Below are 18,074 nucleotides of genomic sequence, written 5' to 3' on the forward strand. Positions count from 1 at the left end.
CTTAAAATACTTTACACTTTTGTCAATAATGTTAAATAATTTTAATTAAATTTAAAAATTTTAAATTAATTATAGTGCTTATTATTGAAAGACGTCAAAACGATAATTTTTTATTTTTTTGCCCATATATGTAAATACTTATTGCTTATTCTTAAAATAATAAAAAAGGAAACAAATTAGCTATTTGTGTTTTTTTCTCTCTCTCTCGTCCCGTATAATTAAGTCTCCTTCCTGCGTCTCTCTGCTTGCTCTGCCTCCTATAAATAGAGCAAGAGCTTCATTGTTCCCTTCCACCTTCACTCCATCGGAGGACCTCAAGCGATCGCCAGATCCACACTTCCCCTCGTTTCGATCATCCGCTTCACCGTTGATTCCATCTCTTCTCCGTCGACCAAGGAAGCTCGGTGATTTCGATAAGATGTGGAGAAGAGGCGAGTACGGATCGGCGGCGGCGGCGGAGGCAATGCCGGGATGGCTGGGAAGGCTGATGGAGGAGAGTTTTTTCGTCGGATGCGACGCCCATGGAAGCCGCAAGAAGAGCGAGAAGAACATCTTCTGCCTCGATTGCTGCACCAGCATCTGTCACCACTGCGCCACGGCTCACCCTTCCCACCCTCTCCTCCAGGTCCCTAACCCTAAACCCCCTCTCGATTTTCCATTTCTTGTAGGCTTCCTCGGCATTTGCGATTTAATTGATTAGCGGAGGTGGATTTGCGAAATTTGCTCATGTTCCTAATTCGGAGGCAGGATCTCCAGTGGGCTTTTGTCTGTTTCTCAAGGATTTGTTCTGGTTGCGTTGCTTTTTCCCTTCACATTTTCTTTCTATTTCAATCAATCCACGTCCAGATTCATCCGATTTCTGGTTTCTTCACCCTAACCCGATATAGGTTTTTCTCCCCTTTTTTACCATGTCTTTTTCACTCCTTTTCCTACTGTGATATAATCTTGGTTATTTTTGTTCTAGTTTTACAACTTGTTCTCAGTTTTGTTTCACCTTGGTTGTTTTAATTTTCCACACTGCTGCTATGGGTCTAATTGCTGCAATGAAAATTCTGGACTCATCTCATTCTGTTTACTGTTCCCCTTCAATTCCTTTTTTCCCCCCTCCTCCATCCCTCAATCAGAACGATGGGTTTACTGTTTAGCCCTCAAATGTCAGAGTGACTTTTCCCCTGTACCAGCAGTGGTGTCAGCTGAGTGGCCTCCTCAGCATGATAACACATGTCTCATTATAATTCTTGGTCAATGATTCAGATTGACGGCAGATTCGGATTGATCCATACCTAAAATATTTAATTGTAGACTAAGTAGTTCTCTCCGACCAGTATTTTTGAAATTGCACCAATCCTAGAATCAAGGAAGAATTCAGATCAATAAGGAAAAAAAAAACAATTTGTATATCCTCTGTTTTATTCTCCAACTCACTGGGATTTTTAATAAATCAGGTGAGACGATATGTGTACAACGACGTGGCTCGCCTGGAGGATCTGGAGAGGCTTATAGATTGCTCCTACGTTCAGGTAATTAATCACTCAATTACCTATTGATTTAGTTACAAGAGAGTTAGATCTGAATGATTTTTGTCAAAAGTTGGAAGTTTAATCAAATAAGAGTTTACAATTGGTGAAATGATGAACGACCGAAAAAATTTTAAATTTTTGTAACGAAGTTCTTGTGCTAATCGAGAATGTAACCAATTTTCATTTACCATGGCTTTCATTTCATTTGTGGCCGCAGCCCTACACTATCAACAGTGCCAAAGTGATTTTCCTTAAGCCAAGGCCTCAATCGAGGCCTTTCAAGGGCTCCGGGAACCTCTGCTTAACGTGTGACAGAATTCTCCAAGATCCATTCCACTTCTGTTCCCTCTCATGCAAGGTGCTTAATCCAATCAAATCAATTTAGTTAAATCAATATGATTGATACTTATGCATGGGAGCAGGTGGATCATGTCTTGTTTAAAGGGGAGGACCTATCCAGCATACTGTTAAGGTTCAATGAGTTGGATTTCGCCTTCTCTCGCTTTGAAAACCTTCGCATGGACGGAGCAGAACTCGCCCAGGAGGACGAGGACGAGGAGGAGGACGACGCGGGCAATTTCATCGGCTGCTCGAGCACCCCCGGCGAGAAGAGGAAGAAAAAGGGCGGCTTCTTCCCACAAATAGTCCTGTCCTTGAGCAGCAGGAGGAAGGGGGCGCCTCAGAGGTCTCCCCTCTCCTGATCCCGCATTAACTCTGCTACTGCATCACTGTTGCTGGCATAAGATATATAGATAGTTTTCATGATCTCTGTGGAATTTATATGGATAATTACGAACGCAGTTCCTGCCTGCTGACTGTGAAATTATTAATTAATGTGGGCAAACTTGTGGTGCTTTGAGCCACTGAGCTTATTATAAGCCCACAGTGCTTGCCAATTTTGTTTGTGTAATGGACTCTCTAATGCATATTTATTTTATATTAGTATTTAAATTTTAAAAGATTAGAAGAATAAATTGGAGAAAATTTCCTAAATATAATTTTAATTTTACATGTAATCTTCATCTCTAAAAAATTTTATTTTCACTCCTTGTATATAAAATTTTATTTACTTCAATTCCCTTCTACAAATATCATTATCTAAATATCTTTTATATTTTTTAGATAAAAAAATTTAAAAATAAGTATAATTTCTCTTAAATTTAATTTTTTAAATTATAATAGAGTATATTTTTTATCAAATTGAACACGATTTTTACTCGCTTAATATAATTTTCCTAAATTCAGTATCATTTAAAGAGAATTTAATATACTTTTCATCCAATTAAATATTATTTAAAGAGAATCTAGTATATTTTTCATTCAATTGAGGTATAAAAAGAGTTGTACTTAATTTGATAAAAAATATATTACATTCTAATTTAATATGTTGAATTTAAAAGAAATTATATTTATTTTTATATTTTTTGTACTTAAAAAAATATGAGAGACTATTAGGTAAATTGATAACCATTATGTTGGTTAGGAAGTGAAAATTTAAGTATGATTTTTTCACTTAATATAATTCTTCCTAAATTTAACACAATTTAAAAAGAATCTAGTATATTTTTCATCTAATTGAGTATCATTTAAAGAAAATTTAGTATATTTTTAATCCAATTGAAATAGGAAAAAAGTCATGCTCAATTTGATAAAAAAAATATTAGATTTTACTTTAATATACTAAATTTAAAAGAAATTAGATATATTTTTTAGATTTTTTATTTTAAAAATATAAGAAGTAATTAGATAAATTGATATTCATTATGTTAAGCGTTAGGGAGGGAATTTTTTTTTTTGTTTTTGACAATAAAGATTATATGTAAAATATACAAACTCATGATGCACCATAATGATATAATAAATTAGTTCCTTTCTGATGATTAAATCTAAGATTCGAATCTCAGTAAAAATATCCGTTCATATTAATCCTAGGACGAATTACAAATATAATCATCTTATTACTATCATGATATAATAAATTAGTACATGGGATAAAAAGGGATAGAGACCTGCATGGAGGGCTCCAACGAATTTCTATTCTTTTGATGCCCTGACACGTTACAAATCCTTTCGCCAGCCCTTCCAAATTCATTGGCTTCCCTTCTGCAAATTCACATGGCGCGGAGAGCCAGACGCAAATCTTGACTGCTGCTGCTACTTATTCCAGCCATCAATGTTTCTACAGAGGCCAATCCATCTTCTCTGCCATAATTTAGTATCTTTTTTCAAAACACCCTTTGAACGTTTAAAATTATTTTGGAGTCATAAACCCATGCCAATCCTGAAAGTATGAAAATCTAATGATTTCTGTTTCATGATAAAAGTTAAGGGGCGCAAAATGCCATTGACAGAACTAACAGACTAATAATAATTCACCTAATTGACGAAGAACAGTTAGCGGCGACGAGAACTCCGGAAGGGGGCGCATGCGACGCGACGGTCGCATGGAACGCAACATTCCCACGGCGGCCTTGCTTGCAAACTGCCGTGTCGGTCAGTAGAGCGCAGCGCAAGGCGACGCCGAAGCCTGTCCCCAAACTTTGTTTATTCTCTACGACCTTGTTATTATATTTGATTGTGGGGTGCGCATAGCATTTTATTTAAGAGTAAAATTCAAAGGACGCCACGTCCCTTTTTTATTTATTATAAAAAAATATATCCTATTTTACCTCTATTCATTTAATCATTTGTATAGTACTTATCTTTTAGCCAGAGCATAATATCTCTTTGATTTATTCACTTATATTTTATTGTGGACAGACGATATTAAACCGTTAAAGATGGACGAAATCATCTCCTTCTAATAAAATCATATTTACTATAATAACTACACAATTATAGCAGCATAATTACACAATTATAATCGCTATAGTTGAACTTTATAAAACAAAAATAACTCTTAATAACAACTGAATATTTAGTCAGTATTTCATCAGTATCTGAGATTATCAATGGGATTTATGACATCAGCAGTTATTTAGTCGGCAATGTAATTTACCGACAAAAATACAATTCCGTTGGTAATTATCGATGGAATTACATTTTCCGTCGATAAATTTAACGATTGAAAACTTATCTCGTCGATAAAAAGGTAAACGGCAGGTTAACAGAAATCTCCGACTGAAATTTGTTCAGTCGGAATATTTTCGACGGAATGTGTGTTTCCGTCGGGAAATCCCGACGAAAAAAATAATTCAGTCGGGAATTCCCGACGGAATTTGCAATTCCGTCGAAAATTCTCGACGAAAGCTGCAATTCCGTCGGGAATTCCCGACGGAAAACACAATTCCGTTAGGAATTCCCGACGGGAAAACAATATATCGCAAAATTTACTGTGCTACCGATACTTTACCGACGGAAACCAAATTCCGTCGGTAAAAAATTAAAAACCTACTCTAATTTTACTCATTTCCCATATACAATTTTAATATAAACATAAATCATCACAAGCGATGACATCACAAACACAATTCATACATATATCACAATCCACACAATAGACTCACAACATACAACAAGATCACAATATAAAACAATCCTAAATCTCCAAAACACAACATACAATACATAAACATAAGTGAATGACAAATACAAAGTCTCCTAAATACAATACAATCCAACTGTCAAGTGCTCACAATCATAAGTATCTAAAAGTAAATAAGTGAATGACAAATACAAAATATCCAAAATAATTACCATGATACATCACCTATACATATATCCAAATATAATCCTGTAAAAGTCAAATACAAGATATTATTATCAAAATGAATCGATGCAAATGTAATATAACTCAAACATTGTAATATATAACTAATTTTACATGTAAAAAAAAATACATGGATTATCTTTTGGATATCCAATAATAGTAGTGATGAAGAATGTATCAATATGAATCCTGAAAAATGTAAAACACTTTAAGATAAACATCTAATAATATCCTAATAGAATAAATATATTTGACTTAATTAATTTCTAATAAACTCTAAAAAAAATAAGTTATAGTTGAACATACCTCAAAAAAATCTAATCATCAGCAAGGTCTGATGGGTCTCGGGTCTCCTCTGACTGGGGCTGCTGTGATGGGTCCCATCTAGCAATAATTGTTTGTATCTGGGCCAATGCCTTCACCTGAGCAGCCCACCTCTCCTCCCACCTCTGATCCATCGTAGTCATTTGAGTCTTCAATTCTTGGTTTTATTTTCTTAATGACTCCACCTCAGAAGAAGAAGAGGAACTCGCACGACCCCTAGGAGTCCTCAAGCGATCAAATACCACCTTGCCCTGGGAGCCAAGGTCGTAGAGGGAGGAGTTTGTTGTCCTTCCACCCACAACATCATAATAAATTTCATTTATTTGCTGGGTGGATAGATCCTGACTCCCCTCCCTCTACCAGTGGCTGAGATGCCTGAGCAACCCTACTTGTCATTTCCTCCCGCGTAGAAAAAATATACAATTTATATCTTATACACAATTATTAAAGCTAATTTATCATTATTAAAGATTAAATATAAATTGCAAGCTAATAATTCACACCCCAATGTTCTTGAATCGAAGATCAACATATGCGTCATCCTTTTTCTGGTGAGTCTTGAGAAAGATCTCCAGGCAAGTGGGTTGTCTTTCTAAAGAACGCTCCTGCATGCACAAATAAGTTTGGCTAAAATTATATAAGTTTATTAATAAATAAAAATTTGATTTATATAACTTTAAATTAAAATCACCAGATCCATAGCGTGCTCAACAATGGATCCAGATCCTGATGTATGCCGAGCAGATCCGGTACTCGGGTCACCTGACTCTGTATTCCTATTCGCTCGAGCTTTTAGGGTCTTTGTCTGCCATCTATCTACAGACTAAGTGGTCGCCCATGCACCCCATATATCGTCAGATACATAAGTGGTCGTGTGTCATCCTTTCTCACATAGTATAATAGGTCTTTGTACAACTTAGCACAATAAATATTCCAAGTTGTTGCAAATTCTACCTCGTACCCATCCTCCCACGTATATTTTTTCTACAATTAAAAATTAAAATTTTAGTATATTAAAGGATAAATATATTGTAAATATTCAATTTACTTATCACAAATTCTTGATAATAAAAATCCTTAGTTTCAGCATCTACATGTCTCCATGTAGTACCAGATATGCAGACTCTTTCCTTAAATTTCTGTGTAATATATGTCGATACTCGATGGTCGTCAAGAGTAAACCTGCATATAAACAATATTAAGACATAAGATATATGTTATAAATAAAGAATTTTAATTACTAGTAATAAAAAAATACATACGACTCTCCAACAACCCTAAGGACGGTGGATCCACGGAGTGGTGCTGGAAGATCTGCCATGATATTTGATATCTACAAAAAAATATTACAACATATCATAATAAAATTTAATAACATGATAAATAAGCAACAAAACATGATTGAAGCATAACTTACTAGATGAACAATAATGTTAAAATTTAATCAATGCTAGACTCTGGAAGTATTTCTACTCAACAATAACAGTTTGTAAGTCATCGTCGCTAGATTATGTTAGTTCAGCAAAATTCTTACTGCTGGATATCTCTCCATCATCTATCTCCTCATCAGTGGTATTACCATCTACAAATAATTGTGATATACATTGTAGTTGTGAATCAATCGAATATCTCTCTACTTCATTATTCTGAAATACATCATGATTTTAAACAGTAATAATATTCGATATTCCTATGATCGAACGAGACTTCATTCAATAAACAGATAATCATTTATTAGCTCATTAATTATTACAATAAATACTATGAGTGACTATAATTAAACTACTGTTTATAATATAATATTAACCAGACGAAAGATAAACTATTCAAATTATAATAACTATGAATTATAATTGCTATGTTTATGATGTCGCGACTATTCATTCGAGTCGATTAAAATTGAAATATCCATATTTATAGCAATTATGAATTTGCACTGAAACAATACCAAAAATAAAAACATAATATTTGAAAAAACAGTACAAATCTTTTTTATAATAATTTATTTAAGAGTTGACTAAGTGGAAACACAAGCGAGCTTTATGCTTCGACTAACCGTCAACCGACTGACCAAGTCCGGTCGCTTCCCTGTTACACGGGGTAAATTTTATCCTGCCTGTATAGGCATTGTCCTAATCTTTCACAATGAAATGATGAAACTCACTACTTAAGTGTGGGTTTCACACTCCTAATGTAAGAGGTTGAGGCAGTGTCTTACAAGGACACCGGCTTCCACACCACGTGTGGCGTCGAGCTCGCCATGGCATGCATGTGCCCACGCGTCCTCTCGCATCGCTTTCCTCGCCGCCTTCATCGTCGCCCTGCGCTTGTGTGCTCTCTCTATATACGGCCAAGGTTCCGAGTTTCAGAGACATATCACCGATCGATGGCAGCAGGATCAGGCGCCATGTATGGAGGACGAATGTTCCATAACATCTCCAAGTCTTTCCCCAATTACCTGCCCGTCGATTCTGTCCGTTCGGGTTCCATCAAGCCCACCGGCCTTCGCCTCCAGGCCTCACGGCGGTCGTCTTCGGAGGCTAATGATCAGAAGGATTTCGGTGACACAAGGGAAATTAGTGGCCGGAAGGAGTCGATGAAGGAGTACGTGGAGAAGGCCAAGGATCAGGCGGCCGCTGCGTCGGAGAAGGCGAAGCAGAAGGCGGGAGAGGCCGCCGGGAAGGCGAAGGAGACAGCCGGCGCGGCGAGCGAGAAGGCGGCGGAGACGGCCGAGAAGACGAGGGAGACTGCGGCATGGGCGAAAGATAAGGCGAAGGAGATAGCCGGCGCGGCGCGAGAGAAGGCGGCGGAGACTGCCGAGAAGACTAGGGAGGTTGCGGCGGCGGCGAAAGATAAGGCGAAGGAGACTGCGGGAGAAGGCGCGGAGAAGGCGAAGGAGGGGGCGGGCAAGGTGGCGGACGCGGCGCAGAGCATAGGGGAGAAGGCGAAGCAGACGGTGCAGGGGGCCTGGGAGGTGGCCAAGGAGACGACGCACAAGATCAAGGAGACGGTGGTGGGGAAGGACGAGGAGACCGCGCCGGGGGATGTTGGCCGGAAGCACCGAAGGGAGAAGCTTTAGATCGAGTCGCCATGGTTCGTCTTGAATAACGATCGAATATAATTAAGAAAGCTTGTTTTGATGTTCTTCGTTATGTTGTAAATTTTTTTTTTACTTATTTATTATTCTTAAATTATTAAATAATAGTTCGGATCGGATCACCTGAACTCTAAATCCTGATCCCTTCAAAATGGCATTTTAGATGTCATTTTATTTATACTCAGTCTAAATTGCTTACGTAAGATGGCACTTAAACTTAAAACAATATCAATTTATATAAAAAATATAAATTCAATTAAAACTTATAAACTTTGATGAAAAAAAGTCAAAAGCAGCCTTTTATAAAATGTCTATATTTTATAAAAACAAGTTCAATTTCATAACAGCACGAATTTATCATTTTTGGTACTATAAACATAAATGAAACCACATTCGGATCAGTGAGTCCGGATCAGATAAATACTGAGTTCGACTTCAATATTTATCAATAAAGTTCATAAATTTAATTATTATTTTTTAAACTTGGTTTGTTTCTTTATTAATATTTTTTGTTTTTGCTTAAATTTGTCTCTTAAATTTAAATTAATTTTATCAAGTTTAATGTCTTTATAAATTAAAATTTGTTTCTAATTTTAAGGTTCTAAAAATTTGTAAACTCTATAATTAAATTTTATCTAGTTTAATAATTTAATATTATATATAAATTGTTTGTTCAATATTTTTATTATTAAATGAATATAAAAATATATTTTTTAAAATAATTATTTGTATTTTTTAAAATTAGATTTTAAATTTTTGCACGCAAAGGGGGTTCCCGTTTCGTGCCGCCTACGCCGGGGGCGAGATCCCAAGCTTTGCCCCCGAGAATCCCGATCCATCAGATCTGCTTTGTCCGATGTATTCCGGCGGCGGCAACGGAGGAACTTAGATAGGGTTTCTACTGTCCGGGACCGTGGATCTGGCCATCTCCTACACGGACGTTTCGTGCTGTTTCTGCCGCTTTTGGCAGGTCGGCCAACGATCCTATGATTCATGATTCTTGCCTTTCTGTTTCGGGATTAAATGCAGGTTGCGTCGCTATTGGTTTTCAGCGAACCTCTATTTGTCTTCTTGGACTGCAGAAGTTTCGCATTCTTTGCTTGCTCCTGATTCGGTTAGTTCCTTTTCCATCTGAGGATCTACATATGTTTTTGTTTGTTCTTGTGATTGCCTTTTTTTCAAGAGGGGTGTCAAAAAAAGAGCTTGCAGCTTTTTTGTTTTCCCCCGGTGATGGATGCGTTTCTATCTAGTTTTTGGACTTCGCTTCTGTGAGGTTTGGTTCCACTTGATGCTTAACAAATAGATCACTTTTGTATGTCTGCTATTGTGTTAGCTGCGCTTAGGTTCAATATCTGTTCTTTCAGTTGATCTCCTCTACCATCTCTAAGGCTCTGCCTTGTTTTTTTTCCCCTTCTTATTTAGCTCCTGTCTTGCTTGACTAGTTTGAAGTTTAGCTTTTTTTTCCCTTGTAATGAAAAATTATTTCATGTTACTATGTAGTGTATTATTGGAAATCATATAAAATAAATCGATGTAACTCTTCTATATTGCCGACGTGGAACTACGGATCATAGTTCCTCTGCTTGAGAAATATCATGTGCTTGTGCGATTATATTCTTTTGGAATATTACAAATAGTAAATTTGCTTACAAAATATACCTGCTGCCTCACGTTTGGATTGATTACTTTGTTGCCGTTTTTCTGATGTGATCTTGCACATCTCTTTTCCTTTCACATGATTCAGAAGTAGGGGTGAGATGGTTTAGTTTATTAATAATTTCGGTGAGAAATATTGAAACCAAACTGGTATATTTTGGTTTGAAAGCTCCAAATTGAAATCAAATCAAAATTGTTCGGTTGGATTGGAGCATATCTTTTTAAACCGCCCATCATATTCATATCCTGAGGTTTATTTGTCAAATATCAAACAACATGTTCCATTGGGTCAATAAACCCAACCCAAATTTTCATTTTGAGTTTTGTTTGGCTTGGTCCGATTTAGGTTTGAAACCATATATATTATTATCAAAAACTATTTTCCAAGCAAGATTTCTATTGCGTATAAGAATAAAATTTATTGTACTTGAAGGATTTTGTTGATTAGTGAGTAAAACTGAGTATAACAAACAAATAAAATAGAAAAACATACTAGTCTACATATTGTAAAAACTTGGTCAGTTTGGTTTGTGTATGCGCAAACCCAAAACTGAATCAAAACCAATGATTTTATCTAGTTTACCAACTGAAATCAATTGAAAATCTGTTAAACTGAATTTTTTAGTTGGAATTTGTTTGGTTCAATTTGGGTTTTGAAAAAAGATGCCTTCTTCTATTTCGAAGTATGGCTTTCTTGTAGGTTACATGTCCTATTATTCTTATCTTTCTACTTTCTAGCTCACTAAAATTATTAGCTAGAATGGAATTTTGATACAATTTCCCTTTTGGAGTTTGGCTGTGATTTATACTATCATGCATAAAGTTTACTAAATTCTTCCCATTTCCTTAATCAATCTTTTGGATTCTAATCATTCTTATCTAAATGCCACAGGAAATTAAGAGATGGAAAATAACCAGATTTATTCCCAAGATTTTTTTCCTTTATCGTTTGTTATATGTTCTGTAATTTTATGAATGCTTCATTGGTGTTTCTCGTTCTCAAACAAGTTCCTCAAATTCACCAATCAACTGAAGAAAGTGAATGTAATCGCTGGAGTACTTTCCCCTTGTGAAGCAAAAAACTTAAATTTTTTGTTCCAGCAAAAAACTAGTTGCTAACATTTTGCAAAATGGTTTTTTATTTAGAATAGTGACTTTGTCTATGTTTAGCTTTTGTAGTTCAACAATATCTTTTTATATCATCCAGAAGTTTCTTTGAAGTGACAACTCATTTTGGTTTACATTTGCGTCTTCCAGTCCCCAATGGTAAAATTTCAATTGTCTGAGTTGTATAATCATAGTTGTAATGAATGTCACATGTGGAACTTTGTTCCTACATTGTTTCAAGCTGTTTGACTGCTAGTTGATCAAGTTATTGTTGTGGAGTCTTTGAGGTTACTTGAGTGAACATAACTGAGGTGTACATTTGAAGGAACAGCTCCTCAACTATTGCCATAATGTCAATGTTGTCAAAGCTGCGGTGTATAACTGTGGATGTGACTGGCACTCTAATAGCATATAAAGGAGAACTTGGAGATTACTACTGCATGGCAGCTAAAGCAGTAGGATTGCCCTGTCCGGATTACAAACGCATGCATGAAAGCTTCAAGGCTGCATATACAGACATGGCAAAACGGCATCCATGTTTTGGACATGCAGCCAAAATGCCAAATCCTGATTGGTGGAGGTTATGTGTTAAAGATTCATTTATCAGGGTAAGTAGATTGTAGTTTATGTGAAGCCAACTTTCTTAAATTGTTATTTATCAGGTATTTCTGTTAGTTTTTGGTGTAACTTGATTAAAATAAAAGTATTCGGAACATATACACAAGTGAATGCTTTGTTCAGGCATGTAAACAAAATTTCTTAAATTGTTGCTATGTTATTAAACATTAATTCTAACTTTTCCCTCTATTGACCTTGTTGCAGCTTTCATGCTTTAGAATCTATGATACACTAGTACAGCCTAGTAAGATTTGTTCATTGGCTTGCTAATACTTATGGTCATTTACTTGACTGTTAATTGTTAAGATTAACAGGGTTTACAAATGTTAATGAAATCAAATTCATTAAATATATTGGAAATTGATGTTGCAGGCAGGTTATGAATACGATGATAAGACATTTGAGAAGGTGTTCAAAAGAATATATTCAACCTTTGGATCTTCTGCACCTTATTCTGTATTTCCTGATTCTCATCCCTTCCTTAGATGGGCACGTCAAAAGGGTTTCAAAGTCGGAATTGTCAGCAATGCAGAATATCGATATCAAGATGCAATTCTTCCTGCCTTGGGACTCAATCAGGTATCAGATTCTCTCATTGTGTGTACTCCTCATATCATACCTTGCTATCAAAATGCCCACATGTTGTTGATCTCCGAATGAGGGCAACATTATTAGACTAAGTTACACTGGCAGGGGTCAGAGTGGGACTTTGGTGTATTCTCAGGCATAGTGGGTATTGAGAAACCAGACCCAAGGATCTACGAGATTGCACTCGAGATGGCAGGAAATATTGCCCCGGAGGAAGCACTGCACATCGGAGACAGCATGCACAAGGATTACATCCCTTCTAGAAGTGCGGGTATGAGTGCGATGCTGTTGGACAGATTTAAGACATCAGATGCTGAGAGCTGGAGGGATTCTGGTGCAGTTGTGCTTCCTGATCTAGTTGCTGTTCAAGAATTGCTCACCAAGGAAGTCCAAATTCTGCAACTACAAGTGCAAGATGTGTCTTTATTCATTTCTATCTGATCGAAATTCTTGAAACTCTACTGTGTATATCATTGATAGGGAAAAACACAAGTGAAGGGAGACTGGAACCTGAATTAAATTTACCTTGTGATTGAGGCTATAGCAATACTGACAAACCTTAATTTCACTTTTGTTGTAAACTCTTAAAACTTGCAACAAGATATGATATCAGAACTTACATTCTAAGTTTTTTTTTTTGTCGACCTTGTATATTCATCGTGTACGTCTAACATTAATAAGAAACAAAGGCAACTTAATAGTGATTTGACTTGGGAATGCTTAAAATTTGATACAACCATCTATAGCTAAAGATTACTTATTCAAAAGGTGGAAACTAAATTACTAAAAATAAGGCTCTTAAAAACCGCATGCACCTGGATCTTACGACCCTATTAATTCTGAGATACCTGATCCAGTTCCACATTTCGTCCCTCAAATAAATCTAGAAATTACGATAACTCCTGACGTGGCATCCGATCCCTGTCAAATCTCTCGCCACCACATCATGCCATGGGGTAGGCGAGAGTTCTTCATGGACCATTAGGAGGAACACCTGTAGGAGGAATATTCTCCTTCTTCATCTCAAAATCCAAGAACGGTCTAGGGATTTGTCTAAGCGGACGACCGCATGAAGAACGTTGCCTGTATCCGACCGTTGCACTCTTTTTCCAACGTCTAATGACATACTGACCTTTGAATTCACTCCCATAAAAAAGTAATAGACTGGCCATCGTATTGTTAACGGGTGCGTGGATGGGTGAGTTGTCTTCGGGCGGTAAAGCTTGTATATTATTTCTTCCCCAACGACGCTACGCTCCCTGCGGACTATTTTAGCGAGTAGAAAGTGTCTCATCCGGCCGCGAAGCCAGATCCCAAATCTTGCCCAAGAATCCGCTTCTTCCCGTTCTGATCCCCAAGCGCGATTGCTTTCACTGGAAGTCGCCGATGTATCGCGGCCACGGCAGTGGAGGAACTTGAGATAGGGCTTTCCGCCTCCCAGGACTGCTGATCTGGATGCCGGGTTTTCTTGGTAGCTTCGTGCTGCCTCTGCTGCTGTTGGCAGGTTGGTCATCGAGTCCTTCCCTCCTCGTTTGATAGGGCAGATATCTATATTCATGATTCTTTTCCTTTTCTTTACCTGGTGACTGGTTGAAGTCTATGTTTGATTGGGTTTGTCAGATAGAAACTTGTTGGAGTAGGTCCATGTGTTTGTTTTTACCTAGGTTCCATGCCTGCAGTTGGTTGAGAATTGAAGAAAAGTAGTACACTCTCATATTCAAAACTAATGTTATTCTCGACAAAATCCATATCTAGATACTTCTTCCTTGATTTCATGAAATTTACATGGTCCCCCGTGGCTTTCACTATTTTATGAATTTTACATAGTACATTTGAGTTTATTCCATAACTTTAGTGCTGTAAATGAACCGAATGTTCGTGAATAAGTTTAGTGTTTAGCTTGGTAAAAGTTTGTTTATATTCATTCAATACACGCAAAATCAATTAAATAAACAAGCTTGAACAACTCGTTAAATTAAACAAGCAAGTTTGAACACATATGTATTCAGTTCGTTAATGTCTGTAAACAACGTTCATGAAAAATATTCGTGAATAATGTTTGTAAATATGTTCATGAACAACATTTGTGAATAATATTCGTGAACCATGTTCATTATTAAAACTTTTATCAACATGCTAAATAAACAAAAAAAAACTTTTAAAATGAACAAGCAAGCTTAAATTATCAAGCTCAATAACCTATCAAACAAGTAAAAGTTTCAAATAATTAAACAAGTTTAAATTGAGAACTCTATACATCTAAACAAACTAAGCTTAAGCCAATCTTGAATTGAGAGCTCAATAACATTTAAACGAACAAGCTCAAGCCAAGCTTAAATTGAGAGCTCGATGACATCTAAACGAACAAGCTTAAGCCAAGCTTGAATCAAGCTCATAAAAAATAAACCAAGCCAAGCTTGAACAATCATTTCAAAAGCTTGGCTTATTTTAGGCTTGGCTTAGCTTAGCTTGTTTACCTTATCAAACAAGTTTGAACACTCTAAAGCTTAGATCAGTTTGGCTTGTTTACAACCCTACATAACTAACACAATTTACTCTTTTGTATGGCAATATTCCTTATTTGATGGCCAAAATAATTTTTGTCTAGCTAGAAGAACAGTGTTTAAATAGAAAATTTATTTGAGGATGTTCTAGCACCAAGCTTGAACAATCATTTCAAAATCTTGGTTTATTTTAGGCTTGGCTTAGCTTAGCTTAGCTTGTTTACCTTATCAAACAAGTTTGAACACTCTAAAGCTTAGATCAGTTTGGCTTGTTTACAACCCTACATAACTAACACAATTTACTCTTTTGTATGGCAATATTCCTTATTTGATGGCCAAAATATTTTTTGTCTAGCTAGAAGAACAGTATTTAAATAGAAAATTTATTCGAGGATGTTCGAGCACCATTCCCGCAGAATTAGATTAGCTTCGGTCCTCTTGCAATGTATCCTCAGATCTACGTTCATGTCACTTTTATAGACAAGCATTTCTATCTTGGACATATTGGCCATCCACATCAAGAGTGTGAAAACCACTATCACCAGTTCCAATGCCTTAAACAACTTAGGTTGGGTGATCCACCATAATCAACTTGGTTTATTGAGGCATAGACAATTACTTCTTTATTAAATTTGCCAACTGTGTAAGTCGAATCAATCTTCTTCACATAAGGAAACTAGATGCTTCTGATGTGGACGCCGAGGTGGACGCCTTTGTTGAACATCACTATAGTTGGAAGCAAATTAATTACAACCTAATTATCTATTAGAAATAAATTAGCTATTACTTAATTAGTAGAAAATAAATAATGACCTAATTTAACTACTGCTATAGTAGAAAACAAATAATGACCTAATTAGCTTTCTATTTTTGATTCATTGTTTTCCTTTATGGTTGGTCTTTCCTAATCTTGTCATGTTTGACTCCTTATATAAGGAGTGTTATTATTAATAAAGAGGGAAGAAAAATTGAGTAATTGGGACTCTGTCTAGGACGAGTCTGTTGGAGCAATCCCAATGGTTCGTGGGACCATGTGTTTTGGTGTTTGGGCAAAGGGTTTAAGTTAGGTTTACCCTTGTTATTTGATATGTGTACTTGAGTTGTGCAGGACTGCAGGTGACACATGTGACTCAGGTTGACGGCTTCGGGTCCGGTGAAGGATGGAGCATCCGAGGGACCATGGACAAGGCAGCAAGGATAATGGCCGAGGGAAGCGACTTCGAGGCATACGCGAAGGATGACATTGGAGACAAGCCGCGGGCTTGGATGCATCCGAGGGACGAGAGCCAAAGGAAGTAGGCTTGAAGGCAAGAGGTCAAGGTTGCAAAGAAGAGTCAAATGAGTGGCGAGGGTACGAGTGCACGAGAGATCGTACTTGGAGTAAAATTCTAATTTTAGGGTTTTACCGTAGAGGCATCAGAAGCGCATCAGAAGATGATCGTACGGACGATCACGACCGTAGAATGTATACCGCCGAGAGAGCCGTTGGTCGACATCACCGATGCAAGGACCAATAACCAACGCAAATCAGTTTTGATTTGCTCCAAGCTCTATAAGAAGGAGCTTGGTACGGTCGGCCAAGGTGACGATTAGACTTGGTTAAGGTCTAATTAGTAGTCTACAAGTGCTCAAGAGTTTCCCTTGTGTCCAGGTCTTGGTGAGTTTGTGGTGAGGTTTCTCCACCCACAAGGAGGTTCGAGCTACCGGAGGTCTTCCGGGAGTAATCCACCGACGGATAGGATCGCCCACCTTACGGACACGCCGAGTAGGAGCTTTATCTCCGAACCACGAAATCGCGCGTGTTGGTTTGCTTGCTTTTCTTGTTTTTAGATTAGCTTTCTAGTATTATTTGTATTCCGCTGCGCAACTAACAAATACGTAGAAAGCGAGCGACTTGGGGGCGCCGTCTATCCAACCCCCCTTCAAGTCGGCCGCAAGATCCTCCAACAGAGTCTTTCCCCTGAGTGATTTGGACTCTGTCTAGGACGAGTCTTTTTCCTCCTCCCTTCCCCTCTTACGTGTTGCATGACCAAGTACGGATCCGAATCTCGACCTGTGACTCGATCCTATACTCGGGACCATATCAACTTGGTATCAGAGTCGGTCATGGGTGACACAGATCCTATCACATCCAAACTCGAGGCCTTCATGGAAAGATTGATGTCACAACAACAAGTTTTCATGGAGCAGATCACTTCCCTCCAGCAAGGACTAGAGGAGCATATTGCTGAGATTTCTCGAAATGTTCAAGATGCTAGACGACGACCTTTGCACATTGCAGACAACCCTACCAGCGCAGAGTATGACCCTTCTAGAGGCGCAGAGGTCAGACCTGAACTGCCAACTAGCGGCACCATGGCTCCGCGATACTCAAAGATGGAGTTCCCCACCTATCCTGGGGAAGGGGATCCGCTGAGCTGGGTTAAAAGGTGCGAAAAATTCTTTACCAACCAAAGGACCACAAAGGCTGACAAGGTTGGCCTTGTTGCCTTCCACTTGGTAGGGGAAGCCCAACTTTGGTTTGATCAGGTAGAGCAAGAAGAGCCAAAGATGACTTGGAAACAGTTCAGAGACCACTGTCATATCCGCTTTGGCCCACCCCTAAGCAACAACCTTTTGGGAGAGCTAGCAAATCTGAAGGAGACAGGCTCTGTAGAAGACTACCAGCACTAATTTCAATCTCACCTCGCTCGGACCTCGGACCTCCAACCACAACAACAAGTTGACTTATTCACTGCAGGGCTAGTCGAAGATCTCCGTATCGACATCGAACTGCAGAAGCCTGAAAACTTAGGCATTGCAATGAATATGGCCAGGGCACTAGAACGAAAGCAGTGCTTCCATCAAGGTGGGGGGTTGCTGCGCACGAATTGGGGCGGGACTACAACCAAGCTCAACACTAGCAGTGGAGGCCCTCCTTTGGCGAAGAACAGGGCCCCGGACATCAACAA

The 18,074-nt window shown here is 37.8% G+C and overlaps 3 protein-coding genes across 6 annotated transcripts in view; all 3 read left to right on the forward strand.

The window, feature by feature from the left end:
* The first annotated feature begins 274 nt into the window (after positions 1 to 274).
* LOC122049424 (protein RGF1 INDUCIBLE TRANSCRIPTION FACTOR 1-like) lies at positions 275 to 2,479 on the forward strand. The gene is made up of 4 exons (XM_042610808.1): positions 275 to 625; positions 1,446 to 1,520; positions 1,738 to 1,878; positions 1,943 to 2,479. Exons 1-4 carry the CDS (start codon positions 419 to 421, stop codon positions 2,219 to 2,221), a joined length of 702 nt encoding a protein of 233 aa, XP_042466742.1. The 5' UTR covers positions 275 to 418; the 3' UTR covers positions 2,222 to 2,479.
* A 5,460-nt stretch (positions 2,480 to 7,939) lies between these two features.
* Positions 7,940 to 8,632, forward strand: LOC122048571 (uncharacterized protein ECU03_1610-like). Its single transcript, XM_042610123.1, has 2 exons — positions 7,940 to 8,386; positions 8,441 to 8,632. The coding sequence occupies exons 1-2, from the start codon at positions 7,940 to 7,942 to the stop codon at positions 8,630 to 8,632; spliced, it is 639 nt and encodes a 212-aa protein (XP_042466057.1).
* A 791-nt stretch (positions 8,633 to 9,423) lies between these two features.
* Positions 9,424 to 18,074, forward strand: part of LOC122046808 (haloacid dehalogenase-like hydrolase domain-containing protein 3) — a 33,305-nt gene continuing 24,654 nt past the window's right edge. For 2 of the 4 annotated variants that reach the window (XM_042607699.1, XM_042607700.1), the window contains exons 1-4: positions 9,424 to 9,764; positions 11,745 to 12,021; positions 12,404 to 12,610; positions 12,725 to 14,123. In XM_042607699.1, the coding sequence (XP_042463633.1) occupies positions 9,637 to 9,764; positions 11,745 to 12,021; positions 12,404 to 12,610; positions 12,725 to 13,060 (948 nt within the window). In that variant the 5' untranslated portion in view covers positions 9,424 to 9,636 and the 3' untranslated portion in view covers positions 13,061 to 14,123. Of the gene's footprint in view, positions 9,924 to 11,744; positions 12,022 to 12,403; positions 12,611 to 12,724; positions 14,124 to 18,074 lie in introns of all 4 variants that reach the window. The other 2 variants (XM_042607701.1, XM_042607702.1) reach the window with 2 other exon arrangements.

Source organism: Zingiber officinale, chromosome 2B (assembly GCF_018446385.1).
Source record: "Zingiber officinale cultivar Zhangliang chromosome 2B, Zo_v1.1, whole genome shotgun sequence".
Classification (NCBI taxonomy): Eukaryota; Viridiplantae; Streptophyta; class Magnoliopsida; order Zingiberales; family Zingiberaceae; genus Zingiber; species Zingiber officinale.

Excerpts from the sequence above, each read along its gene's own strand:
- LOC122049424 (XM_042610808.1), top strand. The coding sequence starts at position 419 with ATGTGGAGAAGAGGCGAGTACGGATCGGCGGCGGCGGCGGAGGCAATG. Across the intron at positions 626-1,445 it reads CTTCCCACCCTCTCCTCCAG|GTGAGACGATATGTGTACAA; the intron begins GTCCCTAACCCT and ends TTAATAAATCAG. Across the intron at positions 1,879-1,942 it reads TCTGTTCCCTCTCATGCAAG|GTGGATCATGTCTTGTTTAA; the intron begins GTGCTTAATCCA and ends GCATGGGAGCAG.
- LOC122048571 (XM_042610123.1), top strand. The coding sequence starts at position 7,940 with ATGGCAGCAGGATCAGGCGCCATGTATGGAGGACGAATGTTCCATAAC. Across the intron at positions 8,387-8,440 it reads CTGCCGAGAAGACTAGGGAG|AAGGCGAAGGAGGGGGCGGG; the intron begins GTTGCGGCGGCG and ends GAAGGCGCGGAG.